Below are 22,145 nucleotides of genomic sequence, written 5' to 3' on the forward strand. Positions count from 1 at the left end.
GGCAGCACTTTGCAGCCTGTACGGTATCTATCGATGTACAAAACTGATAGAGGCATACCCCAAGCGACTTGCAGTCACTTTTCTAGTGACTATGCATTTGTATTACCCTTTTTGCTCTGATCTGCCATCTTCCTAGTATTCTGACCTCGGAGTATTACCTGACTATATCTTTGTCTCTTTCCTTTTTTTATGAAGTACCCTCCTGGCCATTGACCTTGACTCCTTCAATTGTCAATGAGAATTGACTTTATTTTACTTTTTAAATATTCGTATTTGGTGAATCAGTCTAAAACATTTTGAAAAGCTACACTGATGTAGGAATCAGAAAACTAAACAACAGCTTAAAAAAAGAGCAAATTATTTGATCAATCTGTTACAAAGCAAAAAGTCAGTAATTGAGAGGCATTTATGCCAAAAAACGGGCAAAAGAGAAATCATCAATAGGACACTATATGTTGTGAACTATCTCGATTTGACTTCTGAGTCGGGGCTCCCTCTGGTGGTTACTGTGGGTAGTGGAGCTGGCTGAAGTCTGCCACCTGACGACGATGATTGGAGATCAGGGGTTACTGACTGTAGTATTTAAGTGAGCAGGCTTCCTTCAGTGGCTGCTGGTGATTAGTTTTCTTCCTGTGCATTCTGAGGTCTGCTGTCTCCTGCCTGATCCTGCATTTTTCAGTTAAGTTGTTCATTTGCTAATCCTTTGCATCTGATCTGGTTTTGCCTCTTTCTGTTTTGCTGTGAGGGTTCAGCGTGCTCCCTGCTGGGGCAGTGCTGGACCCCGCTCCATATGTTACAGCTTGTGTCAGTTTGTTCAGTCCCCTGTTATATTAGTCTCTTTTGCTTTGCTGCCAGTTCATACCAGAATACTGATATAACGGGGGAGAGGTTGTTAGACCTGTGTTTTTTTGTACATCAGACGTGTTGGATTTTTAGGGTTTTTGCGTGATTGCAGACAGTGTCTTTCCTTTCCAAGCCTATCTAGTCAGTTTGGGCCCCATCATTTGCTCAGTCTATTTTTTGCCTGCGTTTATGTCTCATCTTGTCTCACCAACAATATATGTTTGGGGGCTATCTATTCCTTTGGGGTTCTACTCCGGGGCAGTTTAGATTTCACCTTTCTTACTTTAGGCTTAGTTAGCTGTCCGGCTGTGCCGAGGCGTCTAGGGCATCATAGGTATGCCCGCCCCATGGCTACTGCTAGTTGTGTTGTTAGGATTAGGGGTCTGCAATCCGCTAAGTTAACAACCTCTCTGGTTTCCTGGTGGCGTAGCCTATTCCTGCCATCTTCTTCGGTGACCAGTTCATAACACTATATCTTTAAATTCTTGACCTTTCAATACAACACTTGATAAATATGTGCCTATTACAATAAATTTGTTATTTGTTTATACAGTACTGCAATTCCAAAAGTGATATACTATATCTTAAAAATATAAACTCAGTAATCCTCAATATTATACGTCTCAAAAAAACTAAAATATCATGTGAAGGGAATAACCAAATATAATATTCACACCCAGCCACAGCAGCCTTTTCCTACTGTACTTGGTAATAGGGTGCTGTGAGTTCCAGAATAAAATGAAAATTCATTGTAAAGGGCTCTCTGTGGATGGCTCTCTGTGTCATGTTTACAGCAGTAGGTACACAGGCACAGGGCCTAAAGGACAAAGTTCATTATTCTGTTTTGCTAGAGAAACCCATTAGTATGCAGCTTTTTCCTAACTACAGAGAAGAAATGCATCCTCTTCTATAACCAGTTCAACTCTGGCTCTGTTTCCAGATATTTTTTCTTCTTGTGATTGTATAATATATATTAAAGCAGTAAGGCAAACATCAAAATACTGACAATACAGGCAATTATTTCATGTGCTAAACAACCTGTGTATTTTCAATGGGCTAATGAAGTGCTTGATTACAATGTAGCTGAATCAAGAGACTGATGATATGAAGAAGCGAAATGCGGGTTGGGATTTCAGCTCAGGAATCCCCTTGGAACATGCCCCATTATATCCACAGGTATTTATAATACTATTTCCTGATCTGTTGAATAAGTGGATATGACTGGATTTTTTACTGGTTCCCACTGAGGTTTATTATGCTGGGTGAGCAGGGTTGTTATATAAGGGGTTCCTGTCATGTTTTTTAGGGGGTTAGTTAGGTATTGTCTTTTTGGGTTAATCTTGCATTTAATATATGTATTGGTGTATTAACAAAAAATCTATTTTGTGAATTTTATATTTATTCTAGTTTTTTTAAACTATCTTGTAGGTTTAATATAATCAGGAGCCTGACTCATGTTCTGTTAGTCACCTTAAAACACAAGCAGAATCAGACATAACAATTACTGATAAACTTCAGCTTCTACATGAAGTAGGTAAAGAAATTATCTTACATAAATAATTATGCTTTACTATTAGAATTTGTTATTGTTTTATTTTGCCATAGATATGAGCATTTTAGTGGGACATTTTATCACATTTTAATCACAGATTAAGACTGGTTTTACACAGTCTTTCTAAAAACGCCTTTTTGTTCCACGTCACTTGTATATGTGTTTGTCTCAAAAATCCTGTGTCTTAATGTTACAATTATGTGACAAACACACACTAATATAACAGGTGTTTGACGTTTATGTTTCTGTGAGGGTCAGAGGGTTTTAGAAAAAGCATCATCCTCTAGGTTTGGCATTTATACTTGTGGTTTTCTCCATAGCATGTAAAAAACAAAAATGCATGTTACAAATATAACAAGTTAAAAAACATCAAAATTGCCCATAAATAAAACTCTATGAAAATCTGTTGAAATTCCTTTTCTTTTAACAAGTATTTAAATACAGTGAAGGAGGCCTTGGACCCATCTCCTGGTCAATAAACTCACATTTAGGCCTTAAAATGGTCCAAGTGTCATCAGTGTTTTTCTTCTGATTTTCAGAAGTGTTTGGTCAATGTGTCTGTTTTTATAGTCAGTGTTTCATCAGTGATTTTCACAAATGGATAAATAAATTGCAAAGCTTTTCCTATTCATTAAAGTGTTGCTAGCCACAACCCATGGCTAGGCCATGAATAAGCGCAGTCAGACGTTTCGGGGTCAATACCAAAAGATCACGTTGTAAACCAAGGGAAATTACGAAGTCACAAGTCAGGTCACATGCCAGAGTCAGAATGCCAGAGAAAGAGTGGATAAGCAAAGGGGCAATAACAAACGGGTAGTCGGAACACGATCCAAAGGTCAGCAACGGAATATCAGATGCAAAGGGGCAATACCAAACGGGTAGTCTGAACAGGGTCCAAAGGTCAGCAATGTAATATCAGATGCAAAGGGGCAATGACAAAAGGGTAGCCTGAACATGGTCCAAAAGTCAAACAAAATCTTTGGAACAGTATACATATTTACAGAGGTGGCCTTAGGCCGAAATCACCACCCCACCACATGCAATAGCCATGGAAATACTCCCAGCAATATTGTATACAATAAAAGAATCGGAGTAAAAATTCCACCAAAAGGGAATAAAAACAAAAGTATCTTTTATTTATAACATCAAATATGAGGCACCAAGTCACTTTATTGGAGTCTGTATATCCTGCTACTTACTCTTGCCAGTTTGCATGGTGCAGCTGCATGTGTGTTTTTTCTGCACCTGAGCCTCTCTTCTAACTGGAACTCTGTAATGATATGACTTATTGTATGTACTTTGTCTTGGTGCCTCATATTTGATGTTATAAATAAAAGATACTTTTGTTTTTATTCCCTTTTGGTGGAATTTTTTCTCCGTTTCTTTTATTGTATACAATGGTCCAAAAGTCAGCAGCAGAATATCAGATGCAAAGGGGCAATGACAAATGGGTAGTCTGAACACAGTCCAAAGGTCAGCAACAGAATATCAGATGCAAAGGGGCAATGACAAACGGGTAGTCTGAACACTGTCCAAAAGTCAGCAGCAGGAGAAGATCAGAACTTAGAGCACAGGGTACAGAGAGCACCAGCTTAGAACAAGCTTTTGACTTGCAATGATCTGGGCCAGACAGCTCACCTGAATAACAGGGCAATTACCATGACTATGGAGCACCTGTGGAAGTCTCTGCACCTTCCAGTCAGATAGGTCAACCGAGCTGTCAATCAAAGCACCGACAGCTCAGCATGCCCCAGCTAAGGATAGCATGCCAGAGCTGTCCATCAGAGTCCCAGACACTCTGAGCAGAGGAATCATGACAATTACAAATTTAATCAAGTACAGCACACAGATTGAACAAAATGCCATCTGTGGGCTGTCCATGATTTTCACGTACCCAAAGACTAGTAAGAATAATTTTGATCTGAGATGCCGACTAAAAACGGACGGGTCTCCATTATTTTTTTTTGTAGGCACCCGGCCTGCAAAAAACATGGACACATGAACAGCTCCATAAATTATAATTGGTACAAGTTCTATTTGTGAAAACCATGTATACAACAGTGAAAAATAGACATCTAAATGGGGTCTTAGAACTTGATTAATCAAACTGCTATTTGTGCAAAAATGCTGTGACTTTTGAAGTTTTTAAATCAGTCCATGTCAGCTCTGCCAACTTTTTGAAAAGTAGGCAGACCTTAGACAGTAGAGGATGGCAGAACAATTCATATTTTATGCAACAAAACTGACAAAAGAAATGTACAGGGTGTGCCATGTATATGGATACACCTAAATAAAATGGGAATGGTTGGTGATATCAACTTCCTGTTTGTGGCACATTAGTATATGGGAGGGGGAAGACTTTTCAATATGGATGGTGACCATGGCGGCCATTTTGATGTTGGCCATTTTGGATCCAACTTTATTTTTTCCAATGGGAAGAGGGTCACGTGACACATCAAACTTACTGAGAATTTCACAAGAAAAACAATGGTGTGCTTGGTTTTAACATAAATTTATTCTTTCATTAGTTATTTAAAAGTTTCTCTTTGTTTACAGCCATTGACTTGTCGCAGAGGTTAAAACGTGAGGAGCGGATAGAATGTGTGTTGATGTCTGGTGAATGCAGTACCCAGGTCATTGCAGCAGATTTCAATGCAAGACACCCTATGCAAGGAAACTGTCACCATTCCCATTTGATTTAGGTGTATCCATATAAATGGCCCAACCAAAAAAAGTTTGCCTCATCACTGAACATAATGTTCTGTGTAAACTGAGGGTCCTGTTCAAATTTTTGTTTTGCCCATTCTGCAAATTCAGCATGCCGATCTGGCATCAGTCGAACATCCCTTCGGCAGATAATAGCTACTCACAAATGGCACCCTTACAAAACCCAGCTGCTGCAGAACCTCAACGAGGATGACCCAGATCAGCGTGCTGAATTTGCAGAATGGGTAAAACAAAAATTGGAACAGAATCCTCAGTTTACACAGAACATTATGTTCAGTGATGAGGCAAACCTTTTTGGGTGGGTCATTTATATGGATACACCTCAATCAAATGGGAATGGTGACAGTTTTCTTGCGTAGGGTGTCTTGCATTGAAACCTGCTGCAATGACCCAAATACTGCGTTCACCAGACGTCAACACAATTTCTATCTGCTCCTCACGTGTTAACCTCTGGGACATGTCAGTGGCTGTAAACAAAGAGAAACTTGTAAATAACTCATGAAAGAATTAAGTTTCGTTAAAACCAAGCACATCATTGTTTTTCTTGTGAAATTCTCAATAAGTGCGATGTGTCACATGACCCTCTTCCTATTGGAAAAAATAAAGTTGGATCCAAAATGGCCACCATGGTCACCACCCATCTTGAAAAGTTTTCCCCCTCCCATATACTAATGTGCCACAAACAGGAAGTTGATGTCACCAACCATTCCCATTTTATTTAAGTGCATCCATATACATGGTCCATCCTGTAGTCTGGTCTCTGACTGGAAAATATTTCTTACAGGGGTGCACAGTGGCTAAGAGTTGTTCCAATTTCATTAGGGGGCACACACGTCTTAATGACTTTGACGTTTCTAACTCCAGCATGCTCTACATCAAGACTGTCATATAAAATGGCCATAGTGTTCCGAATAGGGACCATAAAGTTGTGACTTGCGTTGGAAATACTTAAGAATTTCAAGATGAATTCCTAGATTGAGCCTTCATGTAGGTGATGGATGTTGCTTTCAAACACTATAGTCATACTATTTTGCCACACCTGGGTTATTTGGTGGCTACATGATTAATACTGTAGATAAATCCTACTGGAAGATGAACTTATGTCAAGTGTTGTCTTATTTATTGTTAAAATTTTACAAAAAATCCTCACAATTAGTTAAACACTCTGCAGCAGGACATTAATGGCAGACCTAAAAAGAGAATTTACACAAAAGGTCAGGACTAGTTGATGTGAGTCCAATGTGACCAATGTTCTGGAGCATGCTCAGCTCCAGACACAGAAGGTTCTGGCTGTATTACACAACTGACACCAGCCAGTAATTACTAAGATTACCACTACCAGATCTTCATTTACTACTGTGCCAACCCCCACATGATTGTAAGGTGCTGATGATGCAGTTGAGAACCTACTAAAGACTCTTGGTCTGCCTATTCAGGGAATGTATGTAGGTAATACAAGTTGTAAATCTGCTGTTTATATAGATGACTTGCTTATCTGCACCTCTAACCTGGAAATATACATTACTAGAGTTTCAGGGCTTTGGAGATCTCAGCAACTATAAGATAAACAAGATAAAGCCGATATATCTCTTGGACTATTACATATTTGGGCACCTCACAAAGACCTCCCTAAATTTTGTTCCTCTACTTCAAAAAATGATATTAGACTTGACCACTTGGAATAAACTTCCCTTGTCATGGGCGGGGAGAATGCATCTACTGAAAATGAATATCCTCTCAATAGCCCAATTTCTGTTGCAAAGCCTTCCAATCAAAATACAAACACATTTCTTCATAAACTTAAAATCTATATTCATCAACTTTGTTTGGGTGTCTTCTAAACTAGATTTGGTTATAAATATTTAATCAAACCTAAGGCCAAAGGAGGGATGGGACTATTGGACATTAAATACTACAAGGTGTCACTATTGACATATATTCTCAACTAGTTTAACCTTGAATAAGATAAGCAATGGGTGATGCTTGAAAGCAAAGCCTTACAGGGAAGCCAGACCCCCCCTATTCTGGTTGACTCCTTTACTCAGGCCTCCTATACTATATTCTCTCCCAATTACGGTTCTAAAGTTCTAGAACAGGAATTCTGATGGGCTGGTCACACACTCTGGGTTTGTCTGAATTAGAGGCTCCTCAAGTAAGACATTTCATACAGGGAGGTAGGGTGATGCCCCTTGACGCTTCCCCAGTTGGACAAGCTGAAGGAGCTTGGCTCCCACACTGTCAACTCTCTAGCATTCTCTCCAAACTATCCCCACAGTTATTTCTTGAGAAAGACCTCACATTGTTTGAAACTATATGTACACAATCACCTCCTCCTTCCTATTTAGTGTCACTGCTCTACTGGCTGCTCTTAAGAGTGAGGTAGGCCGAATTCTTTCTAGGTGGCACAGAATACCAGCCCTGCTCTACTCCTTTTATCCTCAGTGTGCTGATCTCTGTGGAAGATGTGGAAAAGAAGTAGCTACTCATACGTATATATTGTGGAGCTGTGAAAAAAAATATTTTCTGATCTTTACAATAAAGTTTATTCAGATTTAGTCCACTGGTCCTCGGCGATGGCTCTGTTATCTATTATACCAGGCTCACTTTCTTCTATGAAAAAATATCTGATGCATTTCTTCATAAAAAGCAGCTTGTTTAGTTATCCTATGCCATTGGAAGGTTCTCTCTTTTGTGGAGTGGCTAGATAACATTCTGGACATTTATAAGATGGAGAACTTGACTGACCAGCTCTTTAGAAAATGGAGTTTCTTGGTTTTTGTTTAAAGAACTGAAGAATTCCTATCTTGACTAGATTACCAAACCAATTCAAGAAGGCAAGTATGGACCAACACCTCCTCTCCATTCCCACCTTTCTTCTTATTTTCCATTGCTTCTCAATTTCTTTCTTTCTTATTCTTCTTTATTAATACTTGTTTTTTAAAACTAGTACATTTTAGTCACCCTGCTTGTCTACATGGCTTTTGCACTGCTTGTATCTCTCTGTTATGATTCTGTTTAATAAAAAATAATTTAACCATAAAAAATGAAAAAAAACTGGAATAACACCCCCAAGAAAAAGATAAAACTAATAATTTGAAAATAAATTTTGTTACTTTTGTGAACAATATAATATAATAAATTTTACAATACTAGTTTATTTACTGTACATGATAAAATCCAGGATTGCTGTTTTTCAATCACCCTGCCCCATCAAAAAAAATTTAATGTAATGTTATAGATTCAATATGTTACCAATAAATACTACAGCTCGCCCTGCAAAAAATAAGCCCTCACATGGCTCCTTTAAAAAATAAAGAATATATGGGTCTCAGAATGTGGTGACACAAACAACATTTTTAGTTTTGAAAAGTTTATTTTTAAAAAGCAGTAAAACATAAAAATTGTATGCATTCGGTACTGTAGTACTGTTAGTGACCCATAGAATTAAATTGATGTGTCAAATATACAGTAGTGAATACCGTAGAAATAAAATCCCCAAAATAATTTATTTTTTTCTTTTTTACAGTACATATTTATACTGTAAATTAAAAAGGTGGTAATCAAACTACAACTCATCTCAAAAAATAATCTCTCATGCAGCTATGTCGAGAAGTTATGGCTCTTAGAAATTAAAAAGACAAAAGCAGAAAAACAGAAAAAAAGGCCTTTATAGAAAGAGGTTAAATAAAGAAAGATGCATCATAGACTTCAAAGGAGGCGGTAAGAGTTGCCAGGTGGGAAAGTGCATTCTTCAACTTTATTTTTTTTACCAATTTTAACTTATTGAACCTTTCTGTCTTTGGGTACTTGATTTAAGTGCCCATTCCTGGTAAATCTATATTCTTTATCACTATGAAATTTGCCACAAAAATGTCATTTATCTGCTGTATTAAAAAGAAAGGTACTAACACCTGTAACCTTCACAGACCCAGTCAGAGATTATGATTGGGTAATTACAAATTCTATTTTCAGAAAAATAGGCAACATGAAAAACTGCTTTCCAATTTAGAAAACAGGACTGTCTAATAAAAGGTGTGCAGTATATTCCATGTATGTGATTAATATGTCAATGCAGCATTATTTATTAATTTGGTGAGGACATGGAATTTATGCCAGCAGTATTTTAAAAATGATCTTATTTGGGAAGATATAGTGCTGGACTGTAATGCATCCCTTGTCAAGTCCACACAGTCTCCTACCTTTCTTATCATTTAAGCAGGAAGATAAATGTCAGTTATAAATCAATAAGGTGGCTATGGCTAGTGAGAAGAAAGTACAGTACCAATTAACTCGTCATTTGTATCACACACAGCAATATGTCATTGTGTCAGCTGACAAATTTTATCACGTCGAAGCCAAAGTTCGCTTAGAAAACTAAGATTTTCTTTATTAAAATTTTGGTTGAAAATAAGTAAAGGGGTTTTCACTAAATCAGAAGTAGGGTGTGATCAATCGTGCTCTGTACTGAGGGTTTGACTGCTGGGTCCCTCAGTGATCCCAAGAATGGGGCTCTGGAACCCTGAGAACAGGACTCTGTAAGTCCCCAACTTCAATGAGTAGGATGTGCACATTTATGGTCAAAAGGACTGTCGTAAATAGCTGAGTGCAGTACTTGGCTTTCTCCTGCAGTCCTAGAGACAATGAATAGAGCAAACGCCAAGCACCAGCACCATCCTCCGGGTTCCAAACAATCGTTTTTAGGATTACTTGTATTCTCAGTCCTTGGATGCCTAACAATCAAAAGGCTATTCCCCAACCATAAGATTTAAAGAGATTGACCCTTCTATGACATTTAAGACAAATTGACACCAGTTGGACACGCATTTATCTCGATAACTGTTTTCCTGTCTTGCAATTTCAGAAATGGAGAAGTAACATCTGATGGTTTTCTTCCAAGAAGAGTGCCACACCTATCCATGGTAGGGTGGGTAACCAGATTATTTCTTTTTTCTCTTTATGAAAAATTCACATACAGTCAGCATCTTTTAGGCACAAAAGAAAGTCAAGTTGAATTCTATATTTTTATGGGCTGTCTAACAACCTGTGGACGGTCAGCAACCTTAATCAATAGGTTGTGTCTGGTATTACAGCTCAGCTGTACTGGTGTGAATAGAGCAGAGGCACACAACCACACAAAACCTGTTTTGGTACTGCTTTGGAGGAATCAGACATGTTTTTCTTATCTTTTAAACTTTGGATCTTTGTGGTGGCAAACAACCAGCTGGAAATTACATGCTTTAAACTTTCTCTAAGGGTTATTACTAATTATAAAAACAGTAATATGCAATTTAATTTTGTAGGACAATTTTAAAAGCTTTGAATATGAAAAAAAACACATTTTATGGTTTAGGGGTACATTTCAGAGTCTCTTTCTACCTTAGTAAAAGTCTTTAGATTTTACTGTAAATTCTATAAATTCAAATTATCCAAACCCTTACAGATTTACAGCTATAGATGCAATCAGGACAGAAAGACATTCAGATTGACTTAGATATATTGAAAGATAGATAGATAAAAAGAAAGATAGATAGTCAGATTAAGGCCATATTCACATGTTCAGTATTAAGTAAGTACTTTATATCAGTATTTGTAAGTCAAAATCAGGAGTGGGTGATAAATCCAGAAGTGGTGACGTGTTTCTATTATAATTTTCCTTTGATTGTTCCACTTCTGATTTTGGCTTACAAATGCTGGAGTAAAATACTGACCGAATATTGAGAGTGTGAATATACAGTTACTTAGAAATTTCCAGTTTGAGATCCACACTGAAAAAAAAATCAATTCTAGCTAAATGCACTGATAAAAGAAATATGGCCATTATGTTTTATAACCAGTCTTACCGACATTTGCTGGGTCACTGAACATGTCACTTCTGTTCTTTTTCCATGCCAGCAGGTACTCCATACTGACATAATCAGCAGCCCCTGTGTGTCTGCTCACTGCCAGCATCATCCTGTGCGCCTTTGCAATGCCGAAATGAACTTGTGCCTCTTCTATCAGCTGTATTTCCCCGTGATTGACTGCAGTCTCATAAGCTTGAGAAAAATAGTGACACGCTTTCTCATAGTTCCCCTGAAAGGAAACACACAACAAAGTCAAAAATCTCCTAGTAGCAGAGCAGTTCTTTATATGGAAGGTTTAGAGTTTGCGTAACCCAAACTGTGAGAAACTGGGTCTGAGCAGAAAAAGTAAATTAATGTGCATGCAAAATGTAATTGCATATGAACACATGACCTTTACACAGAGAAAACCAAAAACAAAACACAAAACAAATATCCTGGAATAAAAAAGTAAAAAAATATATTGCAAAAATTGCATGAAGGTAGTAATAATAGTAATAATAAGGGTATTTAGTTAACATAATTTTGATCAAAATAATGTAGAAGCCATCCCGCCACGTCACGGCAACCCTTGTGGGACAGTCCTAACTCTTGTATTTAAAACCTTTCCACTTCTCAAGTGACGTAAATGTGAACAAGGACAGAGGGACTGAACCACCAGTAATAGTGTAGGCCAGCCCCTGTGTGTCTGCTCACTGCCAGCATCATCCTGTGCGCCTTTGCAATGCCGAAATGAACTTGTGCCTCTTCTATCAGCTGTATTTCCCCGTGATTGACTGCAGTCTCATAAGCTTGAGAAAAATAGTGACACGCTTTCTCATAGTTCCCCTGAAAGGAAACACACAACAAAGTCAAAAATCTCCTAGTAGCAGAGCAGTTCTTTATATGGAAGGTTTAGAGTTTGCGTAACCCAAACTGTGTTGTTCTATATTCTGACATTGCTTTTTGGGAATTATGTTTACGGAGTGCATTGTGTGGTAAAAATAACCTCGCGATAGGATTCTCCTCATCAGCATGATTACGGTGATACCAAACATGTCCATTTTTTTATTATTTCAGTGGCAAAAAAAAATCAGAAGTTTGAAAAAATATATTTTTTGGGGTTGTTTCACCATTTTCAGAGGCGAGTAATGTTTTCATTTTTGGTCAATGGAACTATTATTTGCAGGTCGAGATGGCGTTTTTATTGGTACCATTTTGGGCTAGAGATTATTATTAGATATGATGTTTTGATCGCTTGTTACAGCATGTACAGAATCTTGAATTTTTTTAGTTTACGGGTTAATTTTTATAGTTTGACAGATTGGAGTTTTCTGAACGCACGGATACCACATATTTGTATCTTTTTTTAATTTGTTATCTTTATTTTAATTGGGGGAATATGAGTGATTTTAACGTTTAGGTTTTTTTTTATACATATTTTTATACTTTTCACTTTCCTTGTTAGTCCCCTTAAGGGACTCAAAGTTTACAATTGTCTGCTCGCTTGTGCTATGTACAGAAATGCCATAGCAATGCTGTATTTTGCAAAAATCACAGTCTTTGTCAGAGGCAAGTTCTGGATGTAACACAGCCATTATCTGCTGAAAATAGGGCAAGCCCACCCTGTGAGCCCACTCTGTACACCCGCTATCAATTTGTGCCGTACATGTACGACGAATGTCGTAAAGGGTTTAAGCCATCTTATGCTGGTGAAACAAAAGGCGGCAAGTAGAAATAAGCAAATTGATTCAATTCGATTCAAAATTGTTTTGAACTTTTAATATTCGCTGAACCCCAGCAAGTTAAAACAATTTAACAGCTCAGACGAGAAGAACAGTTACCACCGGTTTACCCATAGTCATATATGTTGAGGTCACCGACATTACAAAGACAGTTATTGCAATAATGGTTTTGAAAGGGGTTGGATACAGCCATAGATGATCTCAGAGTGTTACAGTCTTTTTAGTGCTACCAGATGCTCTGCTGAACTCACGGTGAATTGATAAGCATCACATTTTTTTAGTAAATTCGTCGGAGTTAAGAAATTCAACTTCCAAAGCATTTGCTCATCTCTACCTGCTAAGGAAGAAAGCATGATATGATGTAACACAAACATTTGGCAAACTTCACAGCAGCAACATTAGAGACATAAAGGCTTGGCTTATGCAAATTAGAATGAAAAAATATTAAAGTATACTGCTTATAAGATGCAGCCCATGAAATATAGTTTTCTAATAACGTAATATTTCATAAACAGTAAGTATTTCTCATATAATGAACTGACTAAATGAAATACACTTGGGCTGTGTATGTACAAAATACACAATGCACGAGTTAATAAGAATTAGGATACGTGCACATGCTAAGTATTTGGTGCAGCAGAGATTTCGGAACCATTTCTGCATCTCTTGGCAGGAAAAACGCAATGACAAGAGTGTGCAGTTTTTACTTACATTTTTGGTGCAGATTTTTCCCGTATGGGTGAAATCTGCAGCAAAAACACTGCAAGTCACAAATAAGCAATGTGTGCTTGAGACTTCAGGATTCCCATTGTCATGATCCAGCGTGCATCTGACAGATTAAATGGAAAAGTGAACTTTTTTCCTTTGGCTAGGTGCCAAAGTGGGGTTGATTGCCCCCGGTGGCCAATAGAATTATTACACTTGGTGTCGTTCATTCTGAGTTGCCCTGGTGGTGGTGAGTGGTATCGCACTTTAGTTTTAGGTTTAATGTGCACTTAATTACAAATCAGGTGTTAGGCTCTATAAAAGGGAGCCAGGGGTGTTCAATCACTGCTGGTGATATTGTGTGTTCATTTGGCAAGTAAGCCTGGGGGAGGAAGGAGCTGAACATGAGTCCTGCGCAGCCCAGCCAGAGGGGACGAGTGGCAGCTAGGTGGTCTGCAAGAAGGGCTGGCATGGCGTGGTGGAGTCACAGTTTATGGTGTCGGCAGGAGGTGTTTGCATGGCTTGGTGGAGTGGCGACGATGGTGAGAGTTGCACTGACCATGCTGGACCTGATTGCTGAGAGCTGGACTCAAGCATGCTTGACTTTTTGGGCAGAAGCTGAACTCATCATTGGGACTCTGTTACTGGACTGCTGCAACTGGTGGTGGACTCTGCTCCAAGGCTGCACTATGGTGAAGGATCCAGTTATGGTGATGGATCATGGTGGAGGAGAAGATGCATGCAGGTGGTGGGCTCTGTTGCTAGGAGCGTACGCAACAGAGCAAAGCTAAGTGGTGTTTCCCCTGTTTTGTCATCTTTCCTCATGTGTGTTTTAGTGCAGTGGTGGGATTAGTTTCCGCACCGACCAATACCCTAGTGAGGGTTTAGGTCAGGGCGAGCTAGGGTTTTTAGGTTCCTGTTGCGCGCCCGGTGCGGAACCGGCATAGGGAACGTTAGGAGTGCAGGGACACTGGCTCAGGGGAGCTCAGGAGGTCTCCATGTCCCTATTCCCTATCGCAGGGCCCACCATTGTTAATGTTTCCCAGGTTTCCCTTATTTAAATTCGCCATACTGGAGGCGGGGTTTCCAGATTTACGTGTAATGTCTAAATTCGCCAGTCGGAGGCAGTGTATCCAGCTGCACGTGTTTATTATTTAAATTCACCCAACTGGAGGCGGTGTATCCAGGGTCACGTGCGTCACATGGGTTCACCTTGCGGTACTCGCTGCGTCCAGACACACGTGACTATGACACCCATTAACTTTGCTGGCGGCAGGAAACCCTTCAGGTTTTATGACAAATCTGCATTGTAAAAAATTCAGCAACAATGCAAGGTGTGCACACAGCCTTATTTAATACATTACGATCAATCAGGATGTAGTTACAGGTCATCGGAAGTAAAACAGCATTTGTGGTGCTTTGTCAACGTTTTTCTGCCAAGTAAAAATCATCTCTAGCCTAGAGAAATATAAAGTTTTTCCTTAACCCCTGCACACAGCTCCAATTCCAGATATGGACATGAATCCTGGCCTTAATCATGCGTTAGAGAGCCCGTCTTTGGGATGTCTGATATTCATGCTACTAATTTGACTTTTAGGCAATGTCTGAAGACAATGGCTCAGTACATAGTTTAGTATGTTAGTGATTAGAGCTGATCGAATTGTTCAAAATTTTGTTCCGATTACGATCGTCAGCGAATATTGGTTTTGCAATATTCGCCAAACACAGCCGAACGTCATTAGCGTCAATGGGAGTACAATTTACCGAACATGTTTGGAACCGATCATCAAACATAAATTTGGCACAAACAGGGTAGCAATATGGAGCGAATATGGAAAATTCATATTCGGCGACCAAATCTGAACATATTCGCTCAACTCTATTAGTGATGCTCTCTGTGGCCTTTCAGCATGAGGCTCTCTGTTTAAATTTGCTGAAAAATTATATATACTGTATATAAAAAAAAGCATAAATAAGTAATATCCTGTTAAAAATGCTGCAAAAAACTCTGCAAAATGCGCAATGTGAATCCAGTCTAATGATGATACATACACATGTATAATGTCATTTTACTCTCCATTCTATTTGTTCACATTTGTGGGCAAGATGTTGACATCTTTGTTTTAATAATGTAAGGTAAAGATACAATGAAAAAAGGGATTTACACTGTGTACTATATGGCGATACCAGCCTGCAGATTATTTAAAGGTCCGTCACATTAAGCTGTCTGCAGGGGGCTGCTCATGTAAACTGAAGCTGTAATATGTTAGCGATTCCAGCCCTAACTTAATGAGATTTCCCTTTTATCTATTTATATCAAAAGATTGCCTTCCCCATCGGTCATTTTAATGGACTTGAAAACAGCAAGAATTGGTGAAATAACTTAGCTCCTCTAAAGATCCATATTATACACCATATGTCACAAACTTTAGCTGCTTCTGCTTTCACTTGAGTTTGAAACATCACAGGTCTTCCCCCATACTGTGTCAAAAGTCAGCCTTGGATCATGATCCTGAAATCTTCCCTAGTTGGGATCTGCAGCAAGCAGGATGCCATCAGCACGGGCTAATCTTTCCATAATCACAACTGGCAATTAGCACAGTCTAACCAGCTGTCAAGCAGCAGACCGCAAAGAGTGACTCTTCCATTTAAACCAACAGGAAAGCAATGTGTGCACTTTTTTCAAAGACATTCTTTCCTACTGGGAATTAAATGACACAAAGGAGTCACCAATACTACTACCTATGCAGCACAAATGGCAGGCAGCTGCACACGATGCACCAGCTCTCAGCATGTTCATAGCCTGCAAAATACACACACTAACCAGATTAATCAAATATTTCTAAGTATAGAATATAAATGTTAAATCATAAATGATATCAATATAGGATAACTTACATATGATCACACGACACATGAAAATACATACAAGTTATGGAACACATAAAAGAAAGCTCAATTACTCTTATTTTATTGCATAAACATACAATGTTTTATGGAAGGGTGGAAAAAATGATGCAAAGTAAAAATGCTTTTAAAAAATAAACATGTTAATAGTTTATTTTTATTACTTAAACAAAATGAAAAGTAAACAAAAGAGGAATCTAAATCAAATTGCAAGAAGGCTTGGCTGACTGAGTAGATTACACAAGAAGGAAAACACATAGGTTACACAAGAAGGAAGACACACAGCAAGTCAGCAGTATCTAGGAGCAACATGGCAGATGTGACAACCTACATGGTGAGCTGCAACATGTGCTAAATGTTCACAGATCGACCAGAAGAAGAATGCAACTTCACCAGCCATAATTGTAGACTACTCGCCCTTTTAGAAGAAAGGTGCAGGGTCTGGAAGGACAAATTGCAACTTTGAAATGCAAAGAAAATGAAGACTTCCAATACAGAACAGAAGCATCTCTACTGGTCACAGAAGGTGAGTAAGAAAGTGTCAGAGAACCTCCAAAAACAGATGGGTGGAAGCATGTGACCAAAAGAAGCAAGTAGACCATGGAGACATCACCAACCACACAACTGAGAAACCGATACCAAGGCCTGGTGGAGGATGAAGATGGCACACCTAAGGATGAGGCACTACCAGCAAGCAAAGAAGAAAAGAACACACAGCAACACCCAGAAATGACAACAAAAAGTACGTCCAAGAAGCAAAGAAAAGTGGTAGTGGTAGGAGACTCACTACTGAGAGGCACAGAAGCAGCCATCTGCAGACCGGACATAACTGCAAGATAAGTATGCTGCCTCCCAGGTGCAAAGATCAAAGATGTGACCGATAGGATACCAAAGCTCATCAGTTCCAAGGACGTCCACCCATTTCTTCTTATACATGTTGGCTCCAATGACACGGCAAAGAAGGCCCTACCAACAATCTGCAAGGACTTGAAGACTTGGGGAAGAAAGTAATGGAACTGGGAGCACAGGTAGTTTTTTCTTCTATCCTTCCTGTAGACGGGCATGGCACCAGGAGATGGAACAGGATCCTTGATGTGAACAACTGGCTAAGACGATGGTGCAGACAACAAGGATTCAGATTCCTGGACCATGGTGTGAACTAACTGTAAGACGAACTCCTTGCCAGGATGGACTACACCTCAACAAACCTGGGAAACACACATTCGCCAGAAGACTCGCTACACTTATCAGGAGGGCGTTAAACTAGAAGAAGAGGGGATGGGAAGAAAAACAGACTCGAACATGAAGCCAGAAAATATACTGATGAAGTATATGAGGTGCGGCAAAGAAAACCCAAGACAACATACTCAGAAGGGAGGTAAGAAAATTTCTAAAACAATCCACAGGGAGGAAATTGGAACAAAAGGAAATCCTCTAAACTGCATGCTCACAAACGCCAGAAGCCTGACAAACAAAATGGAAGAACTAGAAGCAGAAATATCTACAGGTAACTATGACATAGTAGGAATAACCGAGACATGGTTAGATGAAAGCTATGAATGGGCCGTTAACTTACAGGGTTACAGTCTATTTAGAAAGGATTGTAAAAATTGGAGAGGAAGAGGGGTTTGTCTTTATGTAAAATATACAAAACACAAGCCGCGGAGACACCATCACATGTTTCTCAACGCAAACAATGACTAGCCAGGTCTTTCCCCGGGAAGGAACAACCACGGGAAAGGCAGTCTCCAATGAAGGAAACCACCTATGCCAAAACATGGTATCCATCCACATACAGCTGTTTCGGGGTATTGCCCCTCATCAGTGTGGAGTAGGAAACTGGCCAGTAGGAGCAATGCCTAGTAGAAGACTGTGAAAAATGAGGATGAATGAATTCATGGAGATCAACATCCAACACTGTGGAGACACCATCACATTTCTCAACGCAGTGATTCTAGAGCAAGGCCCCCATCCCTTGTGGGAAATATGTAAAATATACAAAACACAAACCGCGGAGACACCATCACATGTTTCTCAATGCAAGCAATGACTAGCCAGGTCTTTCCTCGGGAAGGAACAACCACGGGAAGGGCAGTCGCCAATGAAGGAAACCACATATGCCAAAACATGGTATCCATCCACACACAGCTGTTTTGGGGTATTGCCCCTCATCAGTGTTTCCCATAAGGGATGGGGGCCTTGCTCTAGAATCACTGCATTGAGAAACATGTGATGGTGTCTCCGCAGTGTTGGATGTTGATCTCCATGAGTTCATTCATCCTCATTTTTCACAGTCTTCTACTAGGCATTGCTCCTACTGGCCAGTTTCCTACTCCACACTGATGAGGGGCAATACCCCGAAATACCTTGTGGGAATAAAAGGACAAGAAATAGGAAAAACCCAGTGTGGCTAAACAAAGAAGTAAGAGGGGCAATTAACAGTAAAAAGAAAGCATTTAAATCACTAAAGCAGGATGACACCATTGAAGCTCTAAAAAACTATAGGGAGAAAAATACTTTATCTAAAAAACTAATTAAAGCTGCCAAAAAGGAAACGGAGAAGCACATTGCTAAGGAAAGTAAAACTAATCCCAAATTGTTCTTCAACTATATCAATAGTAAAAGAATCATAAGTGAAAGTTTAGGCCCCTTCAAAAATTGTGAGGAAAGAATGGTTGTAGATGACGAGGAAAAAGCTAATATATTAAACACCTTCATCTCCACGGTATTCACGGGGGAAAATGAAATGCTAGGTGAAATGCCAAGAGACAAAGAAAACTCTATGTTAAGGGTCACCAATCTAACTAAAGAAGAGGTGTGAAACCGGCTAAATAAGATTAAAATAGATAAATCTCCGGGTCTGGATGGCATACACCCACAAGTACTAAGAGAACTAAGTAATGTAATAGACAAACCATTATTTCTTATATTTAGCGACTCTATAGCAACAGGGTCTGTTCCACCTGACTGGCGCATAGCAAATGTGGTACCAATGTTCAAAAAAGGCTCTAAAAGTGAACCGCTTGAGGTTCTCTGTTGCATTTCAACAAATAGTATTAGGAATATAGTGTTAAGAATATAGACAGGATTAAAGGGGTGGTCCAAAACTAACACAGATTTAATCCTAAATGTCTATTTATTGTAATAATTTAACTGATTTTCTAATATACAAAAAAAAGCCCCTACCGTTCCCTCTGTACTCTATTTTATTTTTTTACCTACTTTCATTTTGATGACAATTTGTTTGAGAATCCCTAGTATATGCTAGGATACTCAAATATGATGCCATCAGGGGCAGAGGCTGTGGTCAATGCTGCAGCCTGTCCCCACTCTGAAATGAAGTGTCATCAGCTATGTCCATTTCAGGATCTAGGCTAGTTCATGCTCAGTGCACTCCCCTCACCTGACAATGCACTCCCTCATCAGCTCTGAAGTATCAGATGTTGGTGCACATTGTAGGAGACAATGCAACGAATAGACAGCCCCACCCCCAAAAGTGACGTTGGTTTCAAGGGTGGGGCTGGTCCCTGCACTCCCTGGTCACCACATTTTCTCCTTACAATGCGCACTGACAATATGCTTCTCCTTACATTGTGCACTGTCAATGTGCGCTCTTGCCGGCTCATTACTTCTCATTAGACCTGTTGAGGGAGCGCACTGTCACTCTGCATTGAGAAGAATATTGCACAGTGAAAAGATAGCACATATTGAGTATAAATCAGAATTGACAACTGACACATGCTCAGTAGAGCCGAGACTAAACCAGGCCTCACAATGGATGTCACTGGTGATGCTTAGTTTCAGAGTGGAGACAGCTTCTGCCCCCTGATGATGTCTCGTTTGAGTATGCTGACATGCATTGGGGAATCTCAAACAAAACGTTCTGCACTATCCTTGCTGACTCCATTTGGGTAATCCCTGCTCATTTTTAATAGAGTGTTTTAAATGTATTTTAAAATAAAAATTCTATATTTTCAGTACAATTAAGGCATGTGTCTCTTCTTAAATCTGAACAATCAAACAAACAAGGCAGCACACTGCAGCGCTATAGCATGCAAAAATGAAACCTGAAAATTGAATTGCATTACTGCACTAGAAATATGAAAAATTGAGAATGCTTAGCGCATAAATTGGCCAATTTATGTGTACCTGGTAGCCACGGTAAGGTGATTCTCGTATACCATGACCTAACAATGTCAATCTTCTCTTAGGCAGTCTACAACTCTATGGGAACCTAATGTGAATTCTGTCCTAGACTAAAGTCTAATATCTTCATGGAGGGGTATTGATCCTACTTTGATTAAAAATGCCTGAGGCTAAGGGGCGGAGTGCTCAGTCAGAAGGCCAATGCATACAAATAGAAAAACTGACCGTCACATCCAAACATGAATTAGGTGTGAACAGGTGCCTACCTAGAATTGCCAACTCATATACAATCAAACAAGGCAGCACACTGCAGCGCTATAGCATGCAAAAATGAAACCTGAAAATTGAATTGCATTACTGCACTAGAAATATGAAAAATTGAGAATGCTTAGCGCATAAACTGGCCAATTCATGTGTACCTCGTAGCCACAATAAGGCGATTCTCATATACCAGGACCTAACAATGCCAATCCTCTCTTACTCAGTCTACAACTCTATGGGAACCTAATGTGAATTCTGTCTTAGACTAAAGTCTAATATCTTCGTGGAGGGGTGATCCTACTGTATTTTCAGTACAATTAAGACATGTATCTCTTCTTAAACCTGAGACTGAAGACCTCAGGTGTGATATATTGTCTATTTTGAAGAGTTATGCAAATTATCTTTGACAAGTCTATTTAAAAAAAAAATAAAGCAGTTAGAGAGGGAATGGTACAGACTTTTTATTTGAAGTACATTAGAAAAGAGATTAGATTATTACAATAAATAGTTAGGAATTTAGGATTAAAATTAATGTTAGATTCAGACTACCCCTTTAATGGTGTCCTTAGTGCTGAGATACTTACCTCTTATGCAATACCATCAGGGAGGCTCCAAATTTATTCTGCAGCAGGACAGTTACTGTAAAGATACAGCCAGAAGGAAAAGGAGTCCGGGAAGTGATAATATAGTCTCACAGTGCTCTGAACTCATCATTGAGTCTGGGATTACATGAAGAAAGAGATGGAGTTGCGCCAGCCTACATCCACAGAAGATAGGTAGTTAATTAACAAAGTCCATGCAAAGTTTCCTCAAAACTGTGTGCAAATATACCTAGAAGAATTGATGCTTTGAAGCTTTTTCGAAGGCAAAGGGTGGTCACTCTAAATATTGATTTGATTTACATTTTTCTTATGTTCATTAAGTTTGCATTTTGTTAATACTATTAGCACTTCTATGTTGAAAGCATTCTGGCTTTGCAGTGTTTGTTCCATACCTAGTCTAGACTTTTTATACAGTAGTGTGTATACTGTGTATTTGCATTTCATAGACAGTTCATGGTGTGATTGCAGCAAACTCTAAAAATGATTTGAATTTGTCTTAAAGCGTAAGGAAAGTTGGGAACCTCCCTCTAACACCAGAGAGTATAGGTCAAATCTTCAAAAAAGGAAAGAAGATAGAGCCAGGAAATTACAGGCCAGTGAACCTTACTTCTATACCAGGAAAGATCTTTGAACAAATTATTAAACAGCATGTATGTAAGTACTTGGAAAAGAATACAGTAATTAACCAGAGCCACAATGGGGTTGTAGCAAACAAGACTAATCTAATTTCCTTCTATATTTAGATGAGGGAAATGTGGTAGATATAGTACATGTCGACTTTAGAAAAGCATTTGATAAAGTATCTCTTACTATCCTTATTGAAAAAATGACCAAGTAT

General features: G+C 39.0%; 1 protein-coding gene across 1 annotated transcript in view; it reads right to left on the bottom strand.

The window, feature by feature from the left end:
* The window catches only part of TTC29 (tetratricopeptide repeat domain 29), a 454,195-nt gene that overhangs the window by 62,385 nt on the left and 369,665 nt on the right, over window positions 1-22,145 (bottom strand). Inside the window, exon 10 of the mRNA XM_073576236.1 lies at window positions 10,963-11,194. Within this exon, the coding sequence (XP_073432337.1) occupies window positions 10,963-11,194 (232 nt within the window). The remainder of the gene's footprint in view (window positions 1-10,962; window positions 11,195-22,145) is intronic.

This window comes from Dendrobates tinctorius, unplaced genomic scaffold, assembly GCF_039654945.1.
Source record: "Dendrobates tinctorius isolate UK_male_01 unplaced genomic scaffold, ASM3965494v1 ptg000008l, whole genome shotgun sequence".
NCBI lineage: Eukaryota > Metazoa > Chordata > Amphibia > Anura > Dendrobatidae > Dendrobates > Dendrobates tinctorius.